At 36.1% G+C, this 27,947-nt stretch overlaps 4 protein-coding genes across 4 annotated transcripts; all 4 read left to right on the top strand.

The window, feature by feature from the left end:
- Positions 1–151: 151 nt before the first annotated feature.
- On the top strand, positions 152–4,690 carry LOC140754829 (facilitated trehalose transporter Tret1-like). The gene is made up of 3 exons (XM_073089944.1): positions 152–456; positions 2,210–2,348; positions 3,057–4,690. The coding sequence occupies exons 1-3, from the start codon at positions 421–423 to the stop codon at positions 4,322–4,324; spliced, it is 1,443 nt and encodes a 480-aa protein (XP_072946045.1). The 5' UTR covers positions 152–420; the 3' UTR covers positions 4,325–4,690.
- A 3,237-nt stretch (positions 4,691–7,927) lies between these two features.
- Positions 7,928–11,806, top strand: LOC140754887 (facilitated trehalose transporter Tret1-like). Its single transcript, XM_073090048.1, has 3 exons — positions 7,928–7,963; positions 8,599–8,737; positions 10,437–11,806. Exons 1-3 carry the CDS (start codon positions 7,928–7,930, stop codon positions 11,702–11,704), a joined length of 1,443 nt encoding a protein of 480 aa, XP_072946149.1. The 3' UTR covers positions 11,705–11,806.
- Positions 11,807–15,038: 3,232 nt separating this feature from the next.
- On the top strand, positions 15,039–18,919 carry LOC140754886 (facilitated trehalose transporter Tret1-like). The gene is made up of 4 exons (XM_073090047.1): positions 15,039–15,207; positions 16,845–16,983; positions 17,822–18,544; positions 18,627–18,919. Exons 1-4 carry the CDS (start codon positions 15,172–15,174, stop codon positions 18,917–18,919), a joined length of 1,191 nt encoding a protein of 396 aa, XP_072946148.1. The 5' UTR covers positions 15,039–15,171.
- Positions 18,920–20,708: 1,789 nt separating this feature from the next.
- Positions 20,709–26,676, top strand: LOC140754885 (facilitated trehalose transporter Tret1-like). Its single transcript, XM_073090045.1, has 3 exons — positions 20,709–20,900; positions 23,697–23,832; positions 25,397–26,676. The coding sequence occupies exons 1-3, from the start codon at positions 20,865–20,867 to the stop codon at positions 26,674–26,676; spliced, it is 1,452 nt and encodes a 483-aa protein (XP_072946146.1). The 5' UTR covers positions 20,709–20,864.
- Positions 26,677–27,947: the final 1,271 nt, after the last annotated feature.

The following is a 27,947-nucleotide window of genomic DNA, read 5'->3' as shown; positions in this document are numbered from 1 at the left end:
AAACAAATAAGTGTTAAAATGTGTGAGCAAAGTCTTCGTTCAAATATTTGTTTATGTCCGGCGCCGGGGTTTGTGACAAGCGCACAGACCTGTAATACAGGTCTGTGAACAAGCGGCTGAATTTTTTGCCGCCCTTCATTTGTCTCGTACCGCGCACGGCTGTCGCCTGTGATTTCTTCACGGTTTTTCCCTCCAGCTTTAAGTAGCAGGCGCTGTCTATCTTTTCTTTGATCTGTGGTTATCATAACTAGGTTTAGTACATAATAAGTTCATTCTATAGATGTGTTGTAAAATCTTGGTCGCGTAGGTGTAAAGGGAAGGGCCTAAAAATGTGTAGTTATTATTACGTTGGTTGATTTTTTGATTGATTTAATTGTTTGTTTTGGTTACATAAAGATATTCGTTTAAAATTTTGTGACGATGGCGTGTGGCGCTGATATATATTTTTGGAGACAGGTATTTTGACCTTTGATTTACTTATCACTCTCAACTATTACTGTCCCACTGCTGGGCACGGGTCTAATCTCTTAGTGAGAGACGTTTAGGCTTAAGTCCATCGCGCTAGCCAAGTGCAAATGAATGCACCCATACCTATTTACGAATTTTTTTCTTAAAACATATGAGGTTAGTCTCTTCGTGATGTTTTCCTTAAGAAAAAGTGATAAATATTTATTTATCTAATATGCACATAACTTTGAAAAATCAGAATTGCGTGCCTTGTTTCAACCCTAGGACTTTTCGATCGAGAGGCCGAATTTCAACCACAAAGCTATCATTGCAGTTGATTCAATTAATGTGTATTTTATTAACAAAGTAATTAAATTTTAATTGTATTGTAATTACTTGTAATTTATTGTGAACAAGTATTTTCCTTTATATCTTTTCATATAATTGAAATAACAAACCCGAACCGATCGAAGGTGGTAGAACCATATATGGTTCGACTCCGGCGGCACCACCGCCACAACTATTTCTGCCTAATAACAGAAGTGTTAGGCGCTGCTGTGTTCCGTTTTGAAGGGTGTGGTAAGGGAGACAGAATTTTCCGAGGCGTTCCAACTTAGTCCTCTGAGGTTGATTACTTACCATCAGATGGACTGCATGCTAGTATGCTCTGAAGTAGTTCTATATATATATATATATATATATATATAAATATATAAATAAAAGCCAGCGTCACAGGCCAATACCTTGTATTGGCCCGTGACTTTTCAAGTTAGCCAAAATTATAAGATTTATTTTTATGTTACTTTGACAGCTAATTACCCGTCACTTGTTAATTTAATTATTATAGTTTACAACATAGATTAGTAAAGATTACTCACTCCTAACTAGAAAATGTACCCAGTTTTGAGAATTGAAATACTTGCGTAAAAAAGTTTTGCCACGTCTCCGTGCTAAAATATCCCTTAATTATTTGAATGGTATGGTTTAAAAACAAAAAACCACTAAAATCTCACAAGGAAAATCGTTAATACTGATTCCTAACGATCCTGATGAGATAAATGGGATAGAATTAAAAATCGTGTATTGTCATCGGTTCTTGATAATTGTTCAAAAAATTTAAATAAATCGGTTCGTTCAAAGTGGGTAAAAATCTAGTTAAAAATTCCGTTACATACATACATACAGGTCAAGCTAATAAACACGTGGTAAAAAAGGATGTTCATATATTCATATATATATATATATATATATATATATATATGAACATCTATATATATAATATATGAACATATATATATATATAAATATATATATATATATATATATATATATATATATATATATATATATATATAAATATATATATATATATATATATATATATATATATATATATATATATATATATTAAAATATAAGAGTAGCAGACGAGCATGCATGATAGTAAATGGCTACTGCCGCCCATGGACATCTATGATCAACCCCAGATAGGATTAGATATTCCTACCTGAGGTCGGCCACAGATGCGCCGCCTACCCCTGAGGACTAAGCTGCAACGCCTCGGAAAAGTTTGTCTTCCTTACCACACCCTTCAAACCGGAACACAGCAGCGCCTAACACTGCTGTTATTAGGTAGAAATAGGTGTGGCGTTGGTGTGGCCGGAGTCGAACCACAAAGGGTTCTACCACTTTCATAATAATATATACTATAATAAGTAGTACTTTTAATAAATAATTAAGGAAATTGTATTTTTATTTACAGGTCCTAGTGCTGGTGTCGGATAGTATACACTCAGTGGGTACCGGGTTCGTTCTCTCCTTCCCTTCGGTCCTGAATTCTGTCGCTCTGTCCACCAATACCACCGATATCCACATCACCAAGGATCAAGCGTCATGGATAAGTAAGTAATATATTATTTATACATTTTCTATTTTTTTCCACTGTTAGGAAAGTGTGCCGCCCATGGAGATCTGTAATCATTCCACAGATAAGATTAGATAGCTACCGGAGGTTAACTACAGATGCGCCACTACCCTTCAGGATGCTAGAATGCCTCGGAAAAGTATGTCGTATCTTATATCAATCACAGATACCTCGTTATAAGCATGTGTTGCCATATAAATAAAAAAAATTTAAGGGTGAACAACCCTTATCACTTAGGGGGTATAAAGAATAGATAGCAGCCGATTCTCAAACATACTGAATATGCATATAAAATTTGGTTAAAATCGGTAAAGCCGTTTCGGAGGAGTACGGTAATTAACATTGTGACACGAGAATTTTATATATAAGATTTACTTCTATAATTAGCAAAAGGACTTGCAGTTCAACTGTTAGTCAGTGCTTGTTGCTGACCTTGTTTATATAAACACACTCTGATAAGATTGGACTCCTACCGCTCAGCCACTAGTGCGCTTCTTCTCAGGAGTAAGTTGAAAAGCCTCGAATAAGAATTAATCTCTAACAACGCCTACTAACCAGAACCCAGCAACACTTTAAGTTTCTATTTACTTTTAGATAAAAAAAGGTATGACAGTAGTGCATTTAGTCGAAGCACAATGGGTTTTACGGACCATAAGATAATGAGAGGAGATTTTCTTCATTTCAGCTGCATCGCACGGGCTTGCTGGTGTGATCGGCTTCTTCATCGTGCCACCCCTGATGCAGGAGTACGGCAGGAAATTCGCACACATTATCCTGAACCTACTCGTCGCTATTGGATTCACCATGCTCGCCTTCGCTCAGAACGTAGCCACTTTGTACGCTGGTAAAATCATCCAAGGATTAGCCATATGTGGAGTCTACCTCACCTCTATCATCCTAGCTGAATACGTTCATCCAACGAGACGAGGATACTTCATGACTTTGAAGAAGGGCTGTGTTGCTGTTGGATCCCTGATCTGCCATTCTCTAGTACTCATTTGTAGTTGGAGACAAATTGCTGGTGTTGCCACTTCATTTTACATAGTAGCACTACTCCTAACATTTCTTTGGACTGAAAGTCCTCCGTTCCTAGCAATGAAGGGAAAATATGAAGAATGTGATAGAGCGTACATATATTTAAATGGGAATACTTTGAAATCTAGAAGGGAATTGGAAGAATTAATATCAGCGCAAAGGGAGAGACGGGAAGAAGAAGAGAGGATAAAAAAGAAGAACAACAAATTGTTGCAGATATGGAAGAAGTGCACCAGAAAAGACTTCTTGAAACCATTCTTCATTATAACTGTGCTAACAATAATAATAGATTCAGGTGGAAGGTACTACAATGTGGCTTATATTGTCCAGATTATAACTGATATCACTGGTGACAACTCTGTAGCTATATACTGTTCTATTGGACTTGACCTCCTCTCCGTAGTCGCGAGCTGGGGATCCACATACGTCATAACTAAATTTGCACGACGAGCGATACTATTCTCATGTGGTTACTTATCTGTTACTCTTATGTTTTTGATTAGTCTTATGGTATACTTTTCATCGAATAATATAACGAATGTTGTATGGTTGACACCTTGTGTTATTTTAATTAACAGTTTCATTGTTAATTTAGGAGTTATTCCTATATGTTTTACAGTGTCCGGGGAAGTGTTTCCTTTGGAGCATAAGGGTTTAGGTACTACAGCAACTGGTATAGTCTTCACATTATTATATGCTATCACGATGAAGTGTACTCCGATCATGATGGAGGACACTGGTATAGAGGGAACGTATGGGATATATGGAGTGTGTTTGTTGATCTGCCTGATCATATCGCATTTCATCTTAACGGAAACCAAAGATAAAACGTTGCAAGAAATCGAGGATGAAATGAAAGGTATCGAGCGAGATAAATCTAAAATGGTAAAAGAAAAGGAATTATTGCCAATAACTTAAAAATATTTTATATTTTGTTTTAGTTTTTAGTTTTAAGCACAGAAATTTTTGAGAGCAGAATGATAGTTGAGAAGGTGAATAGAAATCGGAATAATAAATTCATTAACAATGAACAAAGAAAGTGTTTCAATTTGTATTTTATCGTTAACGACCAGTATATCTGTTGGTAAGTAATCCCAGCTCATCTGTAGTCAATCCCAGCTAAAATTGACTATTGTCTTCTGGTGGTTGATCCCCGTAGCCACCATGAGGACTAATTCGGAATGCCACATATCCCTTGCTACACCCTCCAATCCAAGCAGATGAGCTTATTGGTATAATACAGATATAAATATTGTGTTAATATAGGAAAAAAGGATCATAATTATATCCCATTTTCAGTCAGTTTTGTTTAATAAAAAGATATTATTTAATTCTGACTTATTAACTGTTGCTTAATGAGGATAAAATATAAATTACATTAATTAAAATCTTAATTTAATGCTTCTAACTAGCTTTACGGGCTATTTAACTAATACTTGTTTAATTGTACCAAGTATTACCATGTACTATAATAAATATGTCAAAATAAATGAATTACTATTTATTGACAAGGCTATGTAAATTGTACAGTCAGTAATAAAAGCTAAAGTTATTTACATCAAGCATAACAAATAAATCAATTCAATTAATATAATATTTATTTATGAAAGTACAAGTTTATGATTTTCAATTAAAATGAGAAACATAAACTCTTCAGGGACAGATGAACGGACGAACAGGCTGACAGACAGACAAACAAACAAACAAGTAGATTAATGAACATGCAAACATGCGGGAAGAACAATAGACGGACAAATAGATAATGGATATGGACAGATCAACAAGCAGAAGTAAGCGGCGGGAAACCGATGGATTCAAACCAAGGGACCGATTGGAGTGGCGCCAATTAGGGGAGGTCTATGTCCAGCTGTGGACCTTAAAAGGCTAATGAATGGATGGAAGCAAATAATAGACAGACGAACAAAAGAACAGAGAGATCTGTCTCTTAAAAAATATATATTACGCTCTGGCGTAATATATATTTTTTACACAGCTTTTATTACTTTGATTTATGTATGTGCATGTAACGGAATCTTTGAACTGGATTTTTACCCTTTTTAAATGGTCAGATGAATTCAAAATTTTCAACAATTATCAAGAACCCATGAGAATACACGATTTTAATATTTTGTCCCATTCTTCTTCGTTTTTAAGCGAGCGGCAGTTCTATATTTCTGTCAAAGGCGTCCACCGTCACCTGGAAGACTGGGGACAGGACGTTATGCTCGCATTGTTCGCAGACGACAGTGCGTACTTTGCGTCGGCCCGCCGGGCGGACATAGCTGCACGGAGAATGCAGATTTTTCTGTCTGTTCGACTTATTATCCATGTGGCTATATAAGTGGCGCATGGCTGTCATTGTCGGTAAGACAGTCGCAATATTGTTCAGCCGCAAGCGTATCATGCCGGCTCCGCTACTGCTCCGTGACACGGAGGTAGCTTGGCAGCCTATCTTTAAATACCTAGGATTTAACATCGATCGCTCGTTGCATATAATCCCGCAGGTGGAACAATCGATCCGCCAGGCCTGAGCGGCCCGAGCGATACTCCGATGTTACCGCTAAGCACGAAACTAGGGATCTACAAGACCTACATTCGTTCACTTACCTATGTGGCGATGACATGGTACGCGTTGGCATCCAGGTCGCAGCGTAAACGTCTCCAGGTGCAGGAGAGCCTGGCCCTATGACCAATCGACGTCAGGAACGACTTGGTGAGACGCGACCTTAAGGTAGAAGCGGTCGAGGAGTTCGTGGTCCACCTCGCACCCTCAATGTATGAGCGGGCGGAGGCCGTACCATACTCCTATTTAAAAGGATTCGCACCCCTACACGATCGACCACCTACAGGGCGTCCATCCCTCGGGAGCTCCTAGTGTTGATGACCGACCACCAGGGGGCCGAGCGCGACAATTACCGAACCACACATTATACAGTAGTATTGGTTTAATTTGGATACTTGTTCTTTATATTATAATGTTTTAAATCTAATATTATATTATTATGAATGAATAATATCCAGGGGGCTGAGAATCTGCCCGGGCAAAGATTCTCGAGACCCGAATTTCCTGCCCACCGCTCTTATGTTGACAATGCCGCAATATGTGCGCCGGGGGGTAAGAGTTCCCATCTTAGCTAGCTACGTGTAGTAGGTATATTATTAACTTAACCAAATTTTTAATGTATTTGTTGATTGTAATTACAATAAACTATACATATTTATCTTTTTAATTGACTAATTTAGATGCTAAAATAGCTGTTTCAATTTAAAAAATAAATCGAAATTGGAGTTAAGTGATCATATAGATATAAATGTAGACAATTGGTCGGTACGTTTACAATATTAAAATGCTAAAATGCAGTGCAATTAATGATAAGTGATCATTCCCGCCCGAAAACATGAATTAGACATCGGATTATATACACTATCAAAATGCCCGAATATGCATTAAAATAATGCACTAAAAGGCCAAAATATGCAATATCAAATTACTGTTTATTGTTAAGTTTTCACGTTTATTTAGGCACATTGATAGAGTCAGAGTCTTCAGTTATTGCCATTATGGCCAAGTTTTATAGACAAATCTAGAATTATTTTTTCATTTTTGTCGAACCATAATACTTTAAATGATATCCATATTTATGAGGCATTTATTTAATAAGTGTTTGAAAACAACGTACAAAATGAAAATCTAAAATATATCTTTATTAATTTTTTCATTTTTTTTTTGGAAAAACATGATCATCGTCATCTAAACTTTTAGTATTTTGTAACTAATCGTAATATTAATGTAATATTTATGGTAAGTTTGAATATGGTATGAATACGACGTACGTATTATGGTACATTGAATTTGAATATTACAACTGTTTACTTATTGGACGGGAAATAATATAAATGGGGCATCACCCAACTGCAACATTACACATATCAATCATAAAAACAATACGTCGAATACATATAACTGATATATGCACTTTCAAAGAAAAAGCACTAAAATATGCAAGCACGCCAAAAAAAGTGGCGTTTTATGCATTTGCATATGAAAATATACAATTACATATAATCCGATGTCTATTGATAATCCCTGATAGCATCAAAGTTCTACCTGAGTACCTACCTACCTACCTGAGTCCTAGATATAGATGTCTATAGGCTACCTTGGACACTATGCCATTTTGATACTTCATGATTATACAAAAAATCCAGATTGGTAGATTTCACCTTTAAGATTTTTTTGTAAGCTATGTATCTGTCAAGAAAGTTTCTCCACGTTTTTTACCTTCAACTTTAAATGGCAGGCGTTGTCTATCTTTTCCCTAATCTGTGGTTAGAATAAATAACTATGGTTTAGTAATCACATAATAAGTTCATTCTATAGATGTCTTGTAAAATAGTGGTCGCGTATGTGTAAAAGGACGGACCTAAAATATGTATTATTACATTGGTTGTTTTTTTTTATATAATTGATTTAATTTTTGTTTTGGTTCCATGAAGTATTTTGTTTAAAGTCTTGCGAAGATGGCGTGTGGAGCAGATATTTATTTTTGGAGACAGGTATTATTTATCGTTCAACTATTATTGTCCCACTGCTGGTGGGTCTCGTCTCGTAATGAAAGGGATTTAGGTCCCAATTTACTACGCTGGTCAAGAGCACATTAATTCACACATCTTTAAGAACTTTCTACCACGCTTTTATTAGCTTGACCTGTATGTATGTATGTAACGGAATCTTTGAACTCGCTTTTTACCCACTTTGAACGGTCCGATTCATTTAAAATTTTGAACAATTATCAAGAACCAATGTCAGTACACGATTGTAATAATTTTATCCCATTCTCCTTCATCAGGATCGCCAGGAATACGGATTAACGAGTTTCCTTGTGCGATTTGAGCGTGGTTTTTAGTTTTTAATCTATAATTATTTCTTAAGAACTATCGGGCGTATTTCGCGATGGTTTCCTTCAAATTAACAATAAGGGTTAAATATTTACTTATCTATTATATACATAACTTTGAAAAATCGGAATTGCGTGCCTAGTTTCTACTCTAGGACACTTCGATCGAGAGGCCGACTTTTCACCACTAAAGCAGTGATAGCCTAGTGTACGATAGTGATACCTTATTTTACAAATAAAGATTGTTTTAATTTATACGTTTGTCCTGAGTGGTAATTTTGTTTCTATTTACAGGTCTTAGTGCTAGTTTCGGATAGTTTACACTCAGTGGGTACCGGGTTCATTCTCTCCTTCCCATCGGTCCTGAATTCTGTCGCTCTATCCACCAATACCACCGATATCCACATTACCAAAGATCAAGCATCATGGATAAGTAAAATTATTTATTCATTTTAACACGCTTTTATTAGCTTGGGTTGTATGTATGTATGTATGTAGGTATGTATGTAAGTAACAAGTAACGGGATCTTTGAACCCGATTTCTGTCCACTTTGTACGTTCAGTTTAGTTCAAAATTTTGAAGAATTATGAAAAACCGATGACAATACACGATTTTAATAATTTTGTACCATTGTCCTTATTATCCTCAGGATTAACGATTTTCGAGGCGAGATTATTCATGCGCCTTAAACAAAGTTAATCGTAAATTACTAGATTGCAAATAATTATTGCTTTTTAGTTTTAATAAGGCGTAACTGTTATAGCGTGATTTTTAGTTTAGAAAATAATAATGTTATTTCCCTAAAATTCAAATGTTCTGAAACATATCTATAATGTCCTCTTGTAGAATGATTTTTAGGATTCCGTACTCAAAGGGTACTTATCAACATCCTCAGGATTAACGAGGCGAGAGAAAGCGCCTTAGGGAGAGTTCAGGCAAAGTTACTACATTGATTTTTAGTTTTGAAAAATAATAATGTTATTTCCCTATAACTCAAATGAAATATATACTGAAACATATCTATAATGCCATCTTGTAGAATGTTTTTAGGATTCCGTACTCAAAGGGTAAAACGAAACCTTCCGCTGTCTGTTCGTGTGTTACTGGGCTTTATCTCTTAAACCGTAATAGATAGACACTTGATTTTTTTACAAACGATTCATAATGGTGGTCGCTATAACAACAAAAACTCAAAATTTATACAATAAATATAGTTCAAAAAACTAAGAACACGCTTTTATGATAAAATCAACTAAAAAGTAGTATTGTCATGAACTTTTGGTTTAAAAAATAGTTCGCTATTTCGTTTTTTTTGTAATAGTTGCGTCAGATTATCATTTTAAAAGTCTATACAAAACAATTGCAATTAATTAACAATTTTAAAAATGTAGCGCAAATAGACATCTGTAATGAATCCCAGATAAGAATAGATTCCTACCGGAGTTCAACCACAGTCTCGTCGCTACCCCTCAGGCCTAAGCTAGGATGCCTCGGAAAAGTATGTCGTACTTTATATCAATCACAAATGCGTAAGTATCTATAAGCATTTACCTCTATTCAGCAATTTTTAACGAATTAATAAATGAATAAACTCTTTCTACACTCACTGTCCCACACTAGGATTTCCTGTATCGTGGGTGCCATGTAGACACACAAACACCAACACACTAACACCACGCCCAGAACAGATATATAAATTCCTCATTCAGGTATCTGTTTTGCGCATCAAAACCGGTATGGTAACCGCTCCGCCACGCGGGTCATCATCACATTATTAAACGCTAGTACTTTCATGTAATATTAGATTACATCGTAAATACACCAAAATTATGCAAACTTATAATATGCAGTTCACCTATTAGTCAGTGCCTGTCGCAGCCCTTGTTATCTATAAACAAACGCTGATAAGATTGGAGTCCTATCTGAGTTCAGCCACAGATGCGCTGTTACCTCTAAGGACTAAGTTCGAATGCGAATATAATTAATCTCCAACCACTAAATCACGTCACAAACCAGGACACAGCAGCACTTAACACTGCTAACGTATAGTAACGCATCCAGAATCCTTCAAATAACTTCAGAATCCTTTAACAACCTTCAAAATAATGAGAGTACATTTTCTTCATTCCAGCTGCATCACATGGGTTCGCTGGTGCGATCGGCTTCTTCATCGTGCCACCGCTGATGCAGGAGTACGGCAGGAAATTCGCACACATTATTCTCAACCTACTCGTCGCTATTGGATTCACCATGCTCGCCTTCGCTCAGAACGTAGCCACTTTGTACGCTGGTAGAATCATCCAAGGTTTGGCCTTATGTGCAGTCTACCTCGGACCTATCATCCTAGCTGAGTACGCCCATCCAATGAGACGAGGATACTTCATGACTTTGAAGAAAGGTTGTGTTGCTGTTGGATCCCTGATCTGCCATTCTTTAGTTCTTATTTGTAGTTGGAGACAAATCGCAGGCATTGCCACTTCATTTTACATAGTAGCACTACTCCTAACATTCCTTTGGACCAAAAGTCCTCCGTTCCTAGCAATGAAAGGAAAATATGAAGAATGTGACAGAGCGTACACATATTTAAATGGAAATACTGTAAAATCTAGAAGAGAATTGGAAGACTTAATATCAGCGCAAAGGAAGATACGGGAAGAGGAAAGAATAGCAGATAAGAACAACAAATTGTTGCAGATATGCAAGAAATGTACAAGAAAGGACTTCTTGAAACCATTTTTCATTATCACTGTTTTAACAATAATCATAGATTCTGGTGGAAGATACTACAATGTGGCTTACATTGTCCAGATTATAACTGATATCACTGGCGACGATTCAGTAGCTATATACTGTTCTATTGGACTTGACATCCTTTCCATGATGGCAAGTTGGTCGTCCACATACATTATAACTAAATTCACAAGAAGAGCGATACTATTCTCATGTGGCTATTTATCTGTTACTCTTATGTTTTTGATTAGTTTCATAGTATACTTGTCATCGAATAATATGGCGACGAATGTTGTATGGTTGACACCTTGTGTTATTTTAATTAATAGTTTCATTGTTAATTTAGGAGTTATTCCTATATGCTTTACGGTATCAGGGGAAGTGTTTCCTTTGGAACATAGGGGTATAGGTACTACGGCATCAGGAATAGTCTTCACATTATTATATGCTATTACGATGAAGTGTACTCCGATCATGATGGAGGACACTGGTATAGAGGGAACGTATGGGATATACGGAGTCTGTTTGTTGATCTGCCTGGTCATATCGCATTTCATCTTAACGGAAACCAAAGATAAAACGTTACAAGAAATCGAGGATGAAATGAAAGGTATCGAGCGAGATAAATCTAAAATGGTAAAAGAAAAAGAACTATTGCCGATAACATAAAAGTATGTTATTTTGTTTTATTTTTTAGCATAGAGATTTTTGAGGACAGAATGGTAGTTGATAAGCTAATAGTAAGGAGTCGTAATAATAAATTTAATAATAATTAAAGTGTTTCAATTTGTAATTCTGTGCTAACGAGCAGCCCATCTAATGATCACTGCTCATATAGATGCTTATCTGGGATTGACTACAGTTGACTCTGTAGTCAATTGTAGTCAATCCCAGATAGGACTGAAGTCTTACTGGTGGTTGACCCTCGTAGCCACCTAGAGTCACTAACTAAGAGGACTAACTCGGAATGCCACATATATCCCTTGCTACACCCTCCAAACCAGAACACAGTTTAACTTATTGTTATAATACAGATGTAGATATTGTGTTTATATTAAGGAGCATAATTATATGACATTATCAGTCAGTTTTGTTGAACTGGCGTTGCAGTTAAATTAGTTTCAATTAAAATGAGGAACAAACCTTCAGGGACCAATGAACGAACACACAGGCTGACAGACAGACAGACAGACAAAAAGACGGACAAATAGATAACGGATATGGACCGACCAACGACCAGAATTAGGCGGCGGGAAACCGATGGATTGGCGTGGCGCCAATTAGGGGAGGCCTATGTCCAGTAGTGGACCTTAAAAGGCGGATGGAAGTAAATATCTGACAGACGAACAAAAGAACAGAATCTTTGAACTCGATTTTTACACACTTTGAACGGTCAGATTAATTCAAATTATTGTATATCTAACATTTCAAAGATTTATTTGTTATTCTCTAAGTCCTACTCTCCAATCATAAAATCCTTTACCCTGCATACCTGGGTGGTGGTTGTATGTATGGTGGTGTATATTTTTAATTTTTGCATATGCACGCATCCTTTGAGGGAGGGAGGGTGGTACATACTGCATGGTATCAAATATATATCATCATACATATTTGTAGCGGATTGTTGCGAAGTAGTTTTAATCTTAACTTAATTTAAGTTTTGGTTTTCTCATTTTCTTATATTTATAAAAGTGATGTTATAATTTTCTATGATATTGATCTTATTATAAAAATAGTTGATTAGTACCTTTGAGTTATTTACTATTGGTATAGTAACTTACGACGATAAATGTTTGCAATATAAAAGTGCCAAATATTTGATTTTAATAAATAAAAAATACTTGAATTGAATTTAATCGTTTTTTAAGTCGTCACAATTTAATAGGCCCATTATGACACATGCCATCGCTACGGCACGAAGCATGTGAATCGAACACCAAAGAAACCGATATTTACGACAAATCGATTACAACTCCATATCATATTGTATAAAATACTTAATATTTTGTTAACAGAATAATTCTTTAATATCATCATCTAAAGATGTAATAAAAAGGAGAAAAGAAAATAAATTACATCAGGGCTACACAAACCGCGGCCCGCGAATCACTTTGCAGCCTGCGGATTTGTTTTATTTCAAATTTTTTTTTATCTGCAAAAAGATTCGCTTTTATATAATATATCTTAAATATATGATATGATGATAAATATATGATTTCTTGCTTGCGTTCTTTTCAAACAAAATCGAAATTTAAAACAGTAGGTTTTTTCGTCCACAAATCCTAAACAGAACCTTATTTTCATCAAATACGAATGAGGCAATGGCGGGCCTAATTTAGCAACTATGTGGCCCTTGTTTCTAAAAAAGGTTGCGGATGGCTACTTTACATAAATAACATATTATTATTAAGACTACTTATGGTACGCGACAACCTAATCGAAAACTTATTCAAAGCCATAAATTAAAATTACAAAAGTTACGAATTACAACAATATAAAAGATCTCAAATATTTTTACATTCATAAACTTTGCATAGCGACAATGGTTACCTACAAATGCGCATGTAATAAGAACTGCATCGACATTGCATTGCAATCCGAATCTTACACATTCCATTCCTAAAAGGATGTGTAACGGGAGTCACGACACGTTTTTAGTAATCAGCCAAATTACAACAAAGAACTTTAAATACGTTGCTACCTGAGTTTACTTTGGTTTTTAACGTTAAATGATACTATTATTACTCAAACAACTTAATGGAAGTTAATTTTACTTTATACAATGCGACAATCAATTACAACAAAATAATAATAACTTATTCATTATACAATTTTTATAAAAATAAATTTATATTGCTTAAAAAAATCATTTTAGATTTAATTTAATTACATGAAACATGAAATAGAAATACGTGTTAAGACGCAAAATTTGAAAATAAAAACAATACTTTATGATAATAAGCATACATTAGTAAAGATATCTCACCGCCTTGTAATTGAAGGAAGGAACAAACGGCTGATGGTTTCGTGTATTTACGACACACATACGTAAAATGTAGTGTAGGTCGTAGGTAGTAGTCATGGTGTAGTTTACGCGGAAACATGCAGACATGTGCATTTAAGTGGTGCAAAAATAACACGAAATCGAACAAAAGGTGCGAAGAAATATCGTTTCATTCGTAAATGCTCTAAAACGACATTTTTAAATATTTTACAAACACGAAAATAGATGATAGTGACACTATGAAGTGTTGCCAGTATGTGTTATGATGAGTTCCTGCCCCCTGGTTACGTGAAAATAATATTTAAAAAAGTTTTGTCGAAAATCTTTCCGATTGGTACTATTCTAGTATGTTGTGCTGGCACTTTAGTGCGAGTTCCTGAGACAGTTATTGTACAAATGTATCATTTTATTACTAGGCTTTGCAAAATCGCGAATTTCCGCTTTTTAATAAGCTTTTTGCAATATTTTTTTTTGTTAAATTGTTGTCAGTTTATTTTACCAGTAAACTTTTTTCGGGTTATATCGTGAGAACTATCACTGAAAACTATATCTATAGCTATCTATAACTATACCAGATATAGCTAGTTATACTAATCAATTGCTTTTTTTTCAATTTTCTAGAAAATGCTCTGCTGTGTAAAGTTAGTAGAGCATTATTTCATTCTGCTTTATATCCGTGAAATCGCCAGAACTATTCCTTAAAAACTATTAGGAACTATATAACTCATGTGCATGCGAATAGAACTCTTATTTATTGATGTCTATAGGCTATTTATTACCTTGGACTCTATGCCATTTTGATACTTCATGATTATACAAAAAAATCCAGATTGGTAGATTTCACTTTTAAGATTTTTTAGTAAGCTGGCAAGAAAGTTTCTCCACGATTTTCACCTTCAACTTTAAATTGCAGGCGTTGTCTATCTTTTCCCTAATCTGTGGATAAAATGAATAACTACGGTTTTGAAACTACATAATAAGTTCATTCTAAATATGTCTTGTAAAATAGTGGTCGCGTATGTGTAAAAGGAAGGATCTAAAAATATGTATTATTACATTGATTATTTTTTTAAATAATTGATTTAATTTTTGTTTTGGTTACATGAAGTATTTCGTTTAAAGTCTTGCGAAGATGGCGTGTGGAGCAGATATTTATTTTTGGAGACAGGTATTTTAACCTTAGATTTACTTATCGTTCAACTATTATTATCCCACTGTTGGGCTTGGGTCTCGTCTCGTAATGAAAAGGATTTAAGCCACATTTTACCACACTGATCAAGTGCACATTTATTTACACACCTTTAAGAACTTTTTACCACTCTTTGAACTAGATTTTTACCCACTTTGAAAGGTCCGATTCATTTAAAATATTGAACAATTATCAGGAACCAATGACAATACACGATATAAATATTTTATCCCCTTCTCATCAGAATTGCGTGCCTAGTTTCAACGCTAGGCACTTCGATCGAGAGGCCGGCTTTCAACCACTAGACATTGCAGAATAGGGCTACGGTATCCCCTGCCTGTCGTGAGAGGCAACTAAAACGGGGGCTTCTGGGGTCGCGGGTGGCAAGAGTGGGAGCTCGAACCGCCCGGCCAGGGGCCCCGGGAAGGACGACGGTATGTGTGGTCGCATACCGTCGTGCCCACCAGACGGTGCGGCGAGCGTCAAGCTCACCTGGGCGGAGCCCGATGGGGCAACGCGCTAAGAGGTCTCCGGTTGCGTTCCTCTAGACTCTAGAGATTCCGGAGTCCTCTTCGTAACGCCGAGGACGGACACGGGGGGGGGGCGGGGGGTTAGTGTGGTTAGAATCCCACATAACCCCGTACCGCTCCCACGGCATAGGGTACCTTTTGAAGGGTTCCCCCTCGAAAAAGAAGGCATTGCAGTTGATTACTTAACGCGTAGTTTATTAATAAGGTAATTCAATTACTTTTTTTTGTCAATATGTATATTCTTTTATATCCTTTCATAATTGAAGTAACAAACCCGCAATCGGCTGAAGGTGGTAGAACCCTTTATGGTTCGACTCCGGCGACACGACGCTACACCTATTTCTGCCTCATAACAACAGCGTAAGCGCTGCTGTGTTCTGGTTTGAAGGGTGTGGTAAGGCAGACATTCTTTTCCGAGGCGTCCCAACTTAGTCCTCAGGGGTAGCGGCGCATCTGTAGCCGGCCTCAGGTAGGAATATCTAATCCTATCCGGGGTTGCTTACGGATGTCCATAGGAGGCAGTAGCCACTTACCATCAAGTGGACTGCATGCTCGTCTGCTACTTCTACATTATAAAAAATATTTTATGTAAATTAACTATTTAGAGTAAGATTAGTATTTGGAGAGTTATGATAAAGTTTTAATCGACTAAACACGCCTTTCAATCGACCATTACTGACATCACTACGAATATATAATATCATCATCACTACATAAGTATACTGAAAAAATATTTCAATGTCACATTTGTAAATTAAATATTGACATTTTAAAAAATTGACTCTTATACAAGATATTCTATAAAATTATTGACAAATGCATTATTAATCATTGTAATACTGAACACCTATTGTACAACTTCACTTGTAAATAAAGATTGATTTGATTGGTACTTTTGTCCTGAGTAGTAATTTATTATTTTAAGTCATCCTTTCTTTAAATCCTCATCCTAAGGTTGTCTGGAAGAGATCGCTGTTTTAGCGATAAGACCGCATTTTTATCGTCCAAAATTGTATGTTTTTGTTTTGTGTTCTTCTTTTGGGTACAATAAAGAATATTATTATTATTATTTGTTTCTATTTACAGGTCTTAGTGCTAGTTTCGGATAGCTTACACTCAGTGGGTACCGGGTTCGTTCTCTCTTTCCCATCGGTCCTGAATTCTGTCGCTCTATCCACCAATACCACCGATATCCACATCACCAAGGATCAAGCGTCATGGATAAGTAATATTAATTATTTCTTTTTTAATTTTTTCTAATGAACTTTCAGTTAAAAAGTAGTTTTTCTATTCGCCGTTTCTTGTCTGCAATAGTGGCGTCAGAATAGCTTCTTAACATACTATATAAAACAATTAAAATTAATTAATATTTACAAAATTCAACACAGATCGTCGAACGAAAATATCGTATATATACTGTTAATAAATATAGTGCAAAAACTAAAAAAACACGCTTTTATGATAAAATCAATTAAAAAGTAGAAAATAATTTTCAATCTAGGAATCAATTAAGGAACAGTAAATAGTATAATTGTGGAAAAGGTGTGGGGTGCTCCATGTATCAGGTTCGAAAAGCGCCCCACACTTTTTCCACAATTATATGTCGTACTTTATATCAGTCACAAATGCGTAGCTATAAGCATTTGCCTCTATTCAGCTATTTTTAACGAATTAATATGATAAATAAATAAACGCTTTCTACACTCACAGTCCCACACTACGATTCCCTGTATCGTGGGTGCCATGGACACACACAAACACCCACGCTCAGAACGGATATCTAAATTCCTCATTTAGATATTGTTAGTCCTTGTTAGTCTATAAACAAACTATGATAAAATTGGAGTCCTATCTAAGCTCAGCCAGAAATGCGCTGCTACCCAGAGGACTAAGTTAGAACGCCTCGAATAGAATTAATCTCCAACCACCAAATCACTGCTAAAGTATTTATTTTACAAAAAGCATGGTAGTAACGCATACAGAATCCTTCGAATTACGAGTATTTGTTATCAGAATCATTCAATAACCTTCAAAATAATGAGAGGACATTTTCTTCATTTCAGCTGCATCGCACGGGTTTGCTGGTGTGATCGGCTTCTTCATCGTGCCACCGCTGATGCAGGAGTACGGCAGGAAATTCGCACACATTATCCTCACTCTACTCATCGTTATTGGCTTCACCATGCTCGCTTTCGCTCAGAACGTAGCCACTTTGTACGCTGGTAGAATTATCCAAGGTTTGGCCTTATGTGCAGTTTACCTCGGACCTATCATCCTAGCTGAGTATGCTCATCCAATGAGACGAGGATACTTCATGACTTTGAAGAAAGGTTGTGTTGCTGTTGGATCCCTGATCTGCCATTCTTTAGTTCTTATTTGTAGTTGGAGACAAATCGCAGGCATTGCCACTTCATTTTACATAGTAGCACTACTTCTAACATTTCTTTGGACCGAAAGTCCTCCGTTCCTAGCAATGAAAGGAAAATATGAAGAATGTGACAGGGCGTACACATATTTAAATGGAAATACTTTGAAATCTAGAAGAGAATTGGAAGACTTAATATCAGCGCAAAGGGAGCGACTGGAAGAGGAAAGAATAGCAAAGAAGAACAACAAATTGTTGCAAATATGCAAGAAGTGTACAAGAAAGGACTTCTTGAAACCATTTTTCATTATCACTGTGTTAACAATAATCATAGATTCAGGTGGAAGGTATTACAATGTGGCTTACATTGTCCAGATCATAACTGATATCACTGGTGACAACTCTGTAGCTATGACATGTTGTATGGTTGACACCTTGTGTAATTTTAATTAACAGTGTCATTGTTAATTTAGGAGTTATTCCTATATGTTTTACGGTGTCAGGGGAAGTGTTTCCTTTGGAACATAGGGGTATAGGTACTACAGCAACTGGTATAGTCTTCACATTATTATATGCTATCACGATGAAGTGTACTCCGATCATGATGGAGGAAACTGGTATAGAGGGAACGTATGGGATATATGGAGTGTGTTTGTTGATCTGCCTGGTCATATCGCATTTCATCTTAACGGAAACCAAAGATAAAACGTTACAAGAAATCGAGGATGAAATGAAAGGTATCGAGCGAGATAAATCTAAAATGGTAAAAGAAAAAGAACTATTGCCGATAACATAAAAGTATGTTACTTTGTTTTATTTTTTAGTAATTTAAGGAAAGATATTTTTGAGCATAGTTGCAGAATGCCAGATGATAATAAACAGTAGTCGAAATAATAAAATATTAAAAATACATAATTAAAGTGTTTCAATTTGTAATTACGTGCTAACGAGCAGTCCATCTGATGGTAAATGATCACTGCTCATCTGTAGTCAACCCCAGATAAGATTGATGTCTTACTGGTGGTTGACTCCCGTTGCCACCATGCCACTAACTCGGAATGCCTCATATCTCCCTTGCTACTCTCTCCAAACCAGAACACAGTTTAAATTATTGTTATAATACAGATATAGATATTGTGTTTATATAAGAATTAAGGATCATAATTATATCCTATCAGTCAGTTTTGTTTAACTCGCGTTCCAGTTTTATTATCTGTAATGGCATACATTTCAACTAACATATTCTTAAATTTAACTGTTCCTTAGTAAGTATAAGTAAAAATATATTAATTAAAATATAAGTTTTACGGGTGATTTAATTAATACTTTTTTATTTTTCCAAGTATTCCCAAGTAGGTACTATAATAAATATCTCGAAATAAATTTATTACTATTTATTGATAAGGTTATGTACAGTCAGTAATAAAAGTTAAGTTATTTACATCAAGCATAATAAATAAATCAATTCAATTAATATCATATTTATGTATGAAAGTAGAAATAAATGATTTTCAATTAAAATGAGAAACATAAACTTTACAAAGACGCATAGTCAGACAGACGGACAGACAGACATACAAACAAACAAGTAGATCAACGAACATGTAAACAAGCGGGCAGAAGAATAGAAGGACAAACAGATAATGGATTAAGACGGACCGAATACTTGAAGAAGATTGCGGGAGACCGCTGGATTCAAAGGGCACGGGACCGATGGCATTGGCGTCAATTAGGAGAGGCCGATGTCTAGCAGTGGACCTGCAAAAGCTGATGGAAGAATGGAAGTAAATAAAAAACAGACGAACAAAAGAATAGAGGGACAAAGCTTAATATATATTTTTATCAAGCTCTTATTAACTTGATTTATGTATCTGGGTAACGGAATCTTTAAAATCGATTTTTACCCACTTTTAACGGTCAGATTAATTCAAAATTTTGAACAATTATCTACCGATGACAGTACACGATTTTAATATTTTTGTCCCATAATCCTCATCAGGATCGTCAGGTGATTTTCGCGTCATTTTTAGTTTTTTTATGGTAATTCACTACTACCCGCTTATGATTATATTAGATTCCTATCTGAGCTCAGCCAAATGCGTTGCTGCTTCTGAGGATTAAATTAAAACGTCTCGGAAATGGCTCCCCAGACCCTTCAAACCATTACGCAGGTTTTGCTGAACATTGCTGTTATTAAGAAGAAATAATTATTGTTCAAGAAACTAAAAAACACGCTTTCATGATAAAATCAACTAAAAAGTAGAAAATAATTTTCAATCTAAGAATCAATTAAGGAACAGTAAATAGTATAATTGTGGAAAAAGCGTGGGGTGTTCAATTTATCAGGTTCGAAAAGCGCCCCACACTTCCACAGTTATACTATGTAAGTCCGCCTTTTGTATCGATTTTAATGGTATAATAAAGTTTTAAATAAAATAAAATAAATAATAGGCAGACAAAATAATAGCGAAGTAATAGGGTTTTCTTTAATTCCTATCTGACAAAGGAACTCTAAAAACAATAACAGTTCATCAACACGTTAGGTCTATTGTAAATTGAATCACATAGCTCAGTCATACGATGATAGTACCGTTGAAAATACAACTGAAATTGTTGTAAAAAATAAAATACGTTATCAATATATTTTTTGTAAAATTGTGCTATCATTCAATGGTACAAGGTTTTCGTTTAAACGAATTACTTATTTATGTTTTTTATAAAATTGAGTTTTCATTATCAATATGTCGTGCTGTGTTGATGTACATTTTTGGAGACAGGTAACATTATTGAATATTTTTTTTTTTGTTTTTGGAATACTAAGTACTTAGTTCGATTTTTTATAATGCGGCGGTATTTAGACCATTTTTCTGACAAAGTATACAGAACCCCAAGAAATATTTGGACTATTTTTCTGACAAAGTATACAGAATCCCGAGAAATATTTAGACTATTTTTCTGACAAAGTATACAGAATCTGAAAAGAAAATATTTAGACTATTAGAGAAATATTTAGCATATTTCTGACAAAGTATACAGAACCCCGTTCTGGGTCTGGGTGTTTTTATTTTGTGTGTGTTCTCTCCCTCAATGCTAGTGAAGTGTGCGGGATATTTCTAATCAGAGCAAGAACAAGGGTAATATTTCTCGGGCGTATTATGTATTCAGATATAAACGTATGCTTGTGTGCAATATGTAACGCCCATTTTTATCTGAATGAGGGTAATGTTTTTCGAACGTATGTTTGTTTGTATGTCTCATTCTTCACACACATACATATGTATGTATTATTTCTTGGCGCGCCCTAGAGCTCAAACGGACTGACGGATTAAAAAACTGACTATTTGAAAATAATTATTTAAAAAGGCAAATAATCTAGTACTGTTATCATTAATTAATTACTAGTTATTAATTTAATTAATATACTTAATAAAAAAACGACTGCTTTACGCAAAGTCAGCGATATCTCATATGTTAAAATCCGTCAAGCCGTTTTGACTCTAGGGCATGCTGCAGATGGCCCTGTAGTTCCGGGACCAGAATAGGGCTACGGTATCCTCTGCCTGTCGTAAGAGGCGACTAAAAGGCGGCTTCAGGGGTTGCGGACGGCAAGAGTGGGAGCTCAAACCGCCCGGCTAGAGACCCCGGGAAGGACGGCGGTATGTGTGGTCGCATACCGTTGTGCACACCAGACAGTGTGGCGAGCGTTAAGCTCACCTGGGCGGAGCCCGACGGGGCACGGCACTAAGAGGACTCCGGTTGCGTTCCGTTGGAGATCCCGGAGTCCTCTACGCAACGCCGAGGACGGCCACCGGGGAGGTTTTAGTGCGGTAAGAGTCCCACATAACCCTGTGTCGCTCCCACGGCACCGGGTACCTTTTGAAGGTTTCCCCCTCATTAACAAAAAAAAGGGCATGCTGAAGAATGAGACATACAAACAAACATACGTTCGAAAAACATTACCCTCATTCAGATAAAAATGGGCGTTACATATTTTAAGGGGCTGTAGACGGGACAAATAATCATTACAGAAAAGATGATGGTGGTAGAACCCTTTGTGGTTCGACTCCGGGGTCACCACCGCCACACCTATTTCTGCCTCATAAGTGCCTCAGAAGCAGTGTAAGCTGTTATGTCCTGGTTTGAAGGGTGTGGTAATGGAGACATACTTTTCCGAGGCATTCCAGCTTAGTCCTCAAGAGTAACAGCGCATCTGTGGCCGACCTCAAGTAGGGATATCTAATCCTATTTGGGGTTGATTACAGATGTCCATAGGCGGCAGTAGCCACTTACCATCAGGTGGACTGCATGCTCGTCTGCTCCTCCTACATTATATAAAAAAAGATATCAGATACTTACTTTTGCTATTTTGGAAAGAATTCAGGTCATATAGTCAAAGTCATGAGCATACATCGTTGTCATGTGTTTGATCAATTGTCAGTCTTAAAAACAATAATCAACTTTAATTATTATGTTTTAATAATAATAATGTAATTCATTAATTTATTGATATTCTGTATTTTATTTTATCATATAAAAATAGCAATTGAGCATGCAGTCCGTCTTATATATATCCGTCTTATGTAAATGGCTATTGCCGCCTATAAACATCTATAATCTACCCCCTGAGATCTACCTGAGGTAGGCTGATTATATAAAAATGTTACTTCTAAACTGGAGGCCAGAAACTGCACCAAACTGCCTCTAGCGGACTAACTTTTGGGGTCCGCCCCGTGCCCCCCATCCTCGGGGCCCCCCGACAGAGTAGCTAAAAAAAGATCGTTAGCACCAAATAATCTGTGAACTGTACCCTTACCACGTGTTTTCAAAACATCCCACAATTTTACGTTACATTTCCTCCATTATTCTGTTCCGTTTGCTTCAGTAGTCTGAGTAAACGTAACAATAAGTAAGTGCTCAAGTGACGACGAACTTTGTCTCCCTCACATGTTCCTAAAAAAGAGAGACAAACATAAAGGGCCATTTTGTCATTTTAGGCATTTAATGGTACGTGACTGACACTATAGTTCTGATACAATCCGCTAGGGGCGCTGATTGGAAATTGTATGGGCAAATACGTAAACAAATACCAACAGTTATATTTGTCAAAACATAAAAACTCATGGTAAGGATACTGTGTATAAATCAGTGAAAAATAAAAAGGTCACCGGGATCATACGTATTTGTCGACGAATAAGTCTATAACACATTTGTAATTTTGATAAAATCAAATCAACTTTGAAACTGCGCGAAAAACTGTTATTATGGCTTCAATACTTACCTGCTAAGTTCAAAAACACGATCACAAAGGCAATACTCTGATCATTTCCTATTGTGGCCTTTTTGTATGTAATTCTCTTGTACTTATTTAGAAACAAGAGTAATTATTTTTTCGATAGATAACCTTTAAGTATAAACAATCAATATTTTTTTTGAAAAAATTGTACTTACTAATAGTATTATTACTAGAAGTTGCCAAATAGTAATATGCAATTTATGTGCCCGCCAGATTAAATTAATAAAAAATATTAGTTTTTTTTGCGAATAACTGAATTGAATTCAATTAATGTTTTCAGAGTGTCGTCCTCATGGCAGTTGGTTTCTATGCAATGTCCACTGGATTCGTGTTGTCATTCCCGTCAGTCCTGAACCCAGTTCTCCTGTCTCCAACGTCCACCATCAAAGTTACCAACGACCAGGCGTCATGGATCAGTAAGTTATTTTTTGACACTGGAGTGGATAATGATATGCTTCACTTGTATGACTTTTTTATATTATATAGGAGTAGCAGAAGAGTATACCACCTGATGGCAAGTGGCTACTGCTGCTCATGAACCCCAGGATTAGATATTCCTAACTGAGGTCGGCCACAGATGCGCCGCTACCCCTGAGGACTAAGCTGGAACGCCTGGGAAAAGTGCGTCTCCCCTACCACACCTTTCAAACCAGAACACAGCGGCGCTTAACACTGCGGTTATTAAATAGAAGTAGATGTGGCGTTGGTGTCGCCGGAGTCAAACTACAAAGGCTTATACCTTCAAAGCCTATCTGTAAGTCTGTAGTCTGTAGTCCTTAGTCGTCGTATTCCACTTCTGGGAACAGGTTTCTCAGAGAGAGATGGATTTACGTCATTACGTCATATACCGCTAAGTGTTTCGTACACCAAGTAGAAATATTAAATATTATCTATAATGTATATACATGATCGAATCATATTAAAGTACTATTTTTAAACCTGCAGGTGAATAAAATTTCTGAATAACCATTTTCTTTTTTTTGCACACCTGTATCTATAGAGCCTATGACAATGCAATGATTTAATAAGTACTTATGATGTATTATTTGTAAAAGTTCATTACAATAGCAATTCTGTTGAAGTGCCTGAAATGGAGTGATTGTAATTTATTGAGAGTTTTTATATAGGCGTTGTACAAGTTTTGTGTTTTTAACTTTATATTTTTCAGGAATAATAATCTAAAAAATATTACTGAAGTACAGGTAAAGTAAAAATTATACAATATAAATATGATCATACCTTTCGTGGCCATGTGGTCTAACCGGAATATAAATATTAATTAGATAGAAAAATTTTACTTATTCATATTTTAAATGTGGTACAATAATGGTTGGTAGGAATATTAACAATTTTTCTCACACTTAGCTTCAGGGAAGCATGCAACATTTTAAAATTACATTATATTTATAATGATTACATTACATTTAATTATACAATATAGATTATAGCGCTTACTTCATGATAACAATTATTATTATTTTTTGCATTAGTTTGGTACATTTAATCATAAATAACGTCAATAATGTCAATAAATGAATCACAATGTCAATACTTGTATATGGGTATACAATTGCTTGTATATGGGATTACAGTCTCTTCAGGCGGCAAAAAACTTTTCAATAATTACCACTTACTAAAAGAATTTAATTACTTCCTTAACGGTGAAGGAAAACATCGTGAGGATACCTGCATATCTGAGAGGTTTATAAAAAAAAATCTCAAAGGTATGTGAAGTCTACCAATACGCACTTGGCCAGCGCGGTGGACTATGGCCTAATCCGTCTCATTATGAGAGGAGACCCGTGACCAGCAGTGGGACATTAATGGGTTGATGATGAATTACCACTTACTTACCCTTAAAATTACCATAACATAACTTGACTAAACTTACAACTAAACTGTATGTTAATTTACTACTGCAGTCTTATAAAAAAGAGTTCATCTGAACTATCTATATCTTAACTATTATCCTACTTTCAGCTTCATTCTACGGAATAGGTGGTGTCTTTGGCTTCCTCACTGTACCCGGCATCATGCAAAAATATGGTCGAAAGGTCGCTCAAACAGCAATGAATATTTCTCTAATAATTGGCTTTATCATGCTCATCATAGCTAAGGACGTGGGGACCTTATACGCAGCCAGGTGTATCCAGGGAATTGCACTAAGCGGTGTGATACTTGCACCTATCATCCTAGCTGAATACACCCATCCAAAGAGACGAGGATACTTCATAACCTTGAAGAATGCAGCTCTTGCAACCGGCTGCCTGCTTTGCCATACACTCGTTCTTATTTGCACGTGGCAAGAAATAGCAGGGATCAGTATAGCCTTGAATGTAGTTTCTATTCTTCTAACCTTCCTTTGGCCAGAGAGCCCGGCGTACTACGCGATGGTGGGAAGATATGATGAATGCGATAAATCGTTTATATACTTGAATGGAGACACGCCGAAAGCACGAAAAATGTTGAAAGATTTGGTGCTAGCGCAGACAGAAAGAAGGGAGAAAGAAGAAACAGATAGAAATATACAGAAATTTTTGGTCATAATCAAGAAGTTTGTGAGAAAAGACTTCTTGAAGCCGTTCTTCAATGTAACTTTATTGACGATAATTATAGATTCGGGAGGAAGATACTATAACTTAGCGTACATAGTCCAGATTATAACAGAAATTACTGGCAACAATTCAGTCGCTATATACTGTTCTATTGGACTTGATTTCCTAACGGTGGTCGCTTGTTGTACCTCGTCGTATATTATAAGAAAACTTCCAAGACGTAGCTTACTTTTTTCATTTGGATATACGTCTGTCGCTCTAATGTTATCGATAAGTGTTATAGTATTTTTGAAGTCATATACTTCTACAAATTTTAATGTTCCTTGGTTGACACCCACGATCATTTTGTTGAATAGCTTTATTTTTACTTTGGGAGTGATTCCTGTCTACTCAACAGTTTCAGGAGAGCTATTCCCCTTGGAGCATAGAGGATCAGGTTCGATGGCTTCAGGAATAATATTTACGTTGTTGTACGCAATCACGATGAAGTGTACTCCGATTATGATGGATAAGACTGGAATAGCAGGAACGTATGGGATATACGGATTGTGTGTGGCGATATGTCTGGTTATTCTACAGTTTATTTTGACAGAGACCAAAGATAAGACGTTGCAAGAAATTGAGGATGAAATCAAAGGCATTGAGCGTAACAAAACTGCAGGACTACAAGACAGGGAAACATTTACGATAATCCAAAAGTGTTGAAACAAATTTGTACATAGCCTTTAATTATATTGTGCCAAATAAAATGAATGTTTTTGTTAATATTGCAACCCTATGTTTTTCTGCCATTCTTAATAAAATTTGAAAAAGAAAACGAATATAAAGGCGATGAAAAATAATACAAACAAAATATCATTATGAAGGCGATGAAAAATAATACAAACAATAATATTTCGCCTTCATATTCGTTTTCTTTTTCAAATTTTATTACAGTATGGCGCAAACTGCATCATCCAATTCTGTTTTTGAATAACTTTCGTACTGAATAAAAAAAGTAATTTTGAGTAATCAAAACCAAGACCTGAAACTGTTTTTTTGCTAATAAGAAAATATAATATCTGTCAAGTGTCTTCCAGCGTTGACACAAATTTGCGCCCGATTTTCTACGACGAACGACAGTTGAATATTCCCGTTAAGAGTCTTAACTTAAAGTCAATGTCTGGTGGTATTCTTTTAAGGACACCATCGGAAATACAGTGACTGTTACTGGCGTCAAAAACAAAATTGGATGATTAATTTTGCACCACCCTATATAACGTTACCCCATTTTTGTCCCACTGCTGGGCATCGAAGATGATTTTTAATCACATGAACGGTGTAATCGTTTGCTATTTCAATTAAATATAATTAGCCCATTTATTTACAAATGATTTAAATAAGTGCTGCGACATCATTTTCACTTGAAACTGTAAGATCAGTTTTCAAACAATTGAATATAACTTGGCAAGTACTTACTTATGGTACCGTTTTTTGTTGACGAGGGGGAAACGTTTAAAAGGTACCCGTTGCCGTGGGAGTGACACGGGGTTATGTGGGATTCTTACCGCACTAAAACCTCCCCGGTGACTGTCCTCGGCGCTGCGTAGAGGGCTCCGGGATCTCCAAAGGAACGCAACCGAAGCCCTCCTAGCGCGTTGCCCTGTCGGGATCCGCCCAGGTGAGCTTGACGCTTGCCACACCGTCTGGTGCGTACGACGGTATGCGACCACACATACCGCCGTTCTTCCCGGGGCGGATACATTTGGTACCTACTGGTTACTTAACCATAGTGTAAGCAATCATTCATTTTAGTTCTAGAAATTTAAAAATACATTCTGTACAGACACACACGTCTGCTACTTATATATTAGAAATAAATTGGCAAGTGCAAGTCAAACTAGCATCGAGGGTTCTGTACCACCAACATTTTCATATTTTTAGTGTTATTATAATAGCCATTGAAGTAAACGCATCGTGAAAACGTTTCACTGTCT

The sequence above is a fragment of the Epargyreus clarus genome, unplaced genomic scaffold, assembly GCF_041222505.1.
Source record: "Epargyreus clarus isolate Ecla_fem2 unplaced genomic scaffold, WU_Ecla_fem_2.2 ptg000031l, whole genome shotgun sequence".
Lineage (NCBI taxonomy): Eukaryota > Metazoa > Arthropoda > Insecta > Lepidoptera > Hesperiidae > Epargyreus > Epargyreus clarus.
This window is presented reverse-complemented; position numbering and strand designations above follow the sequence as displayed.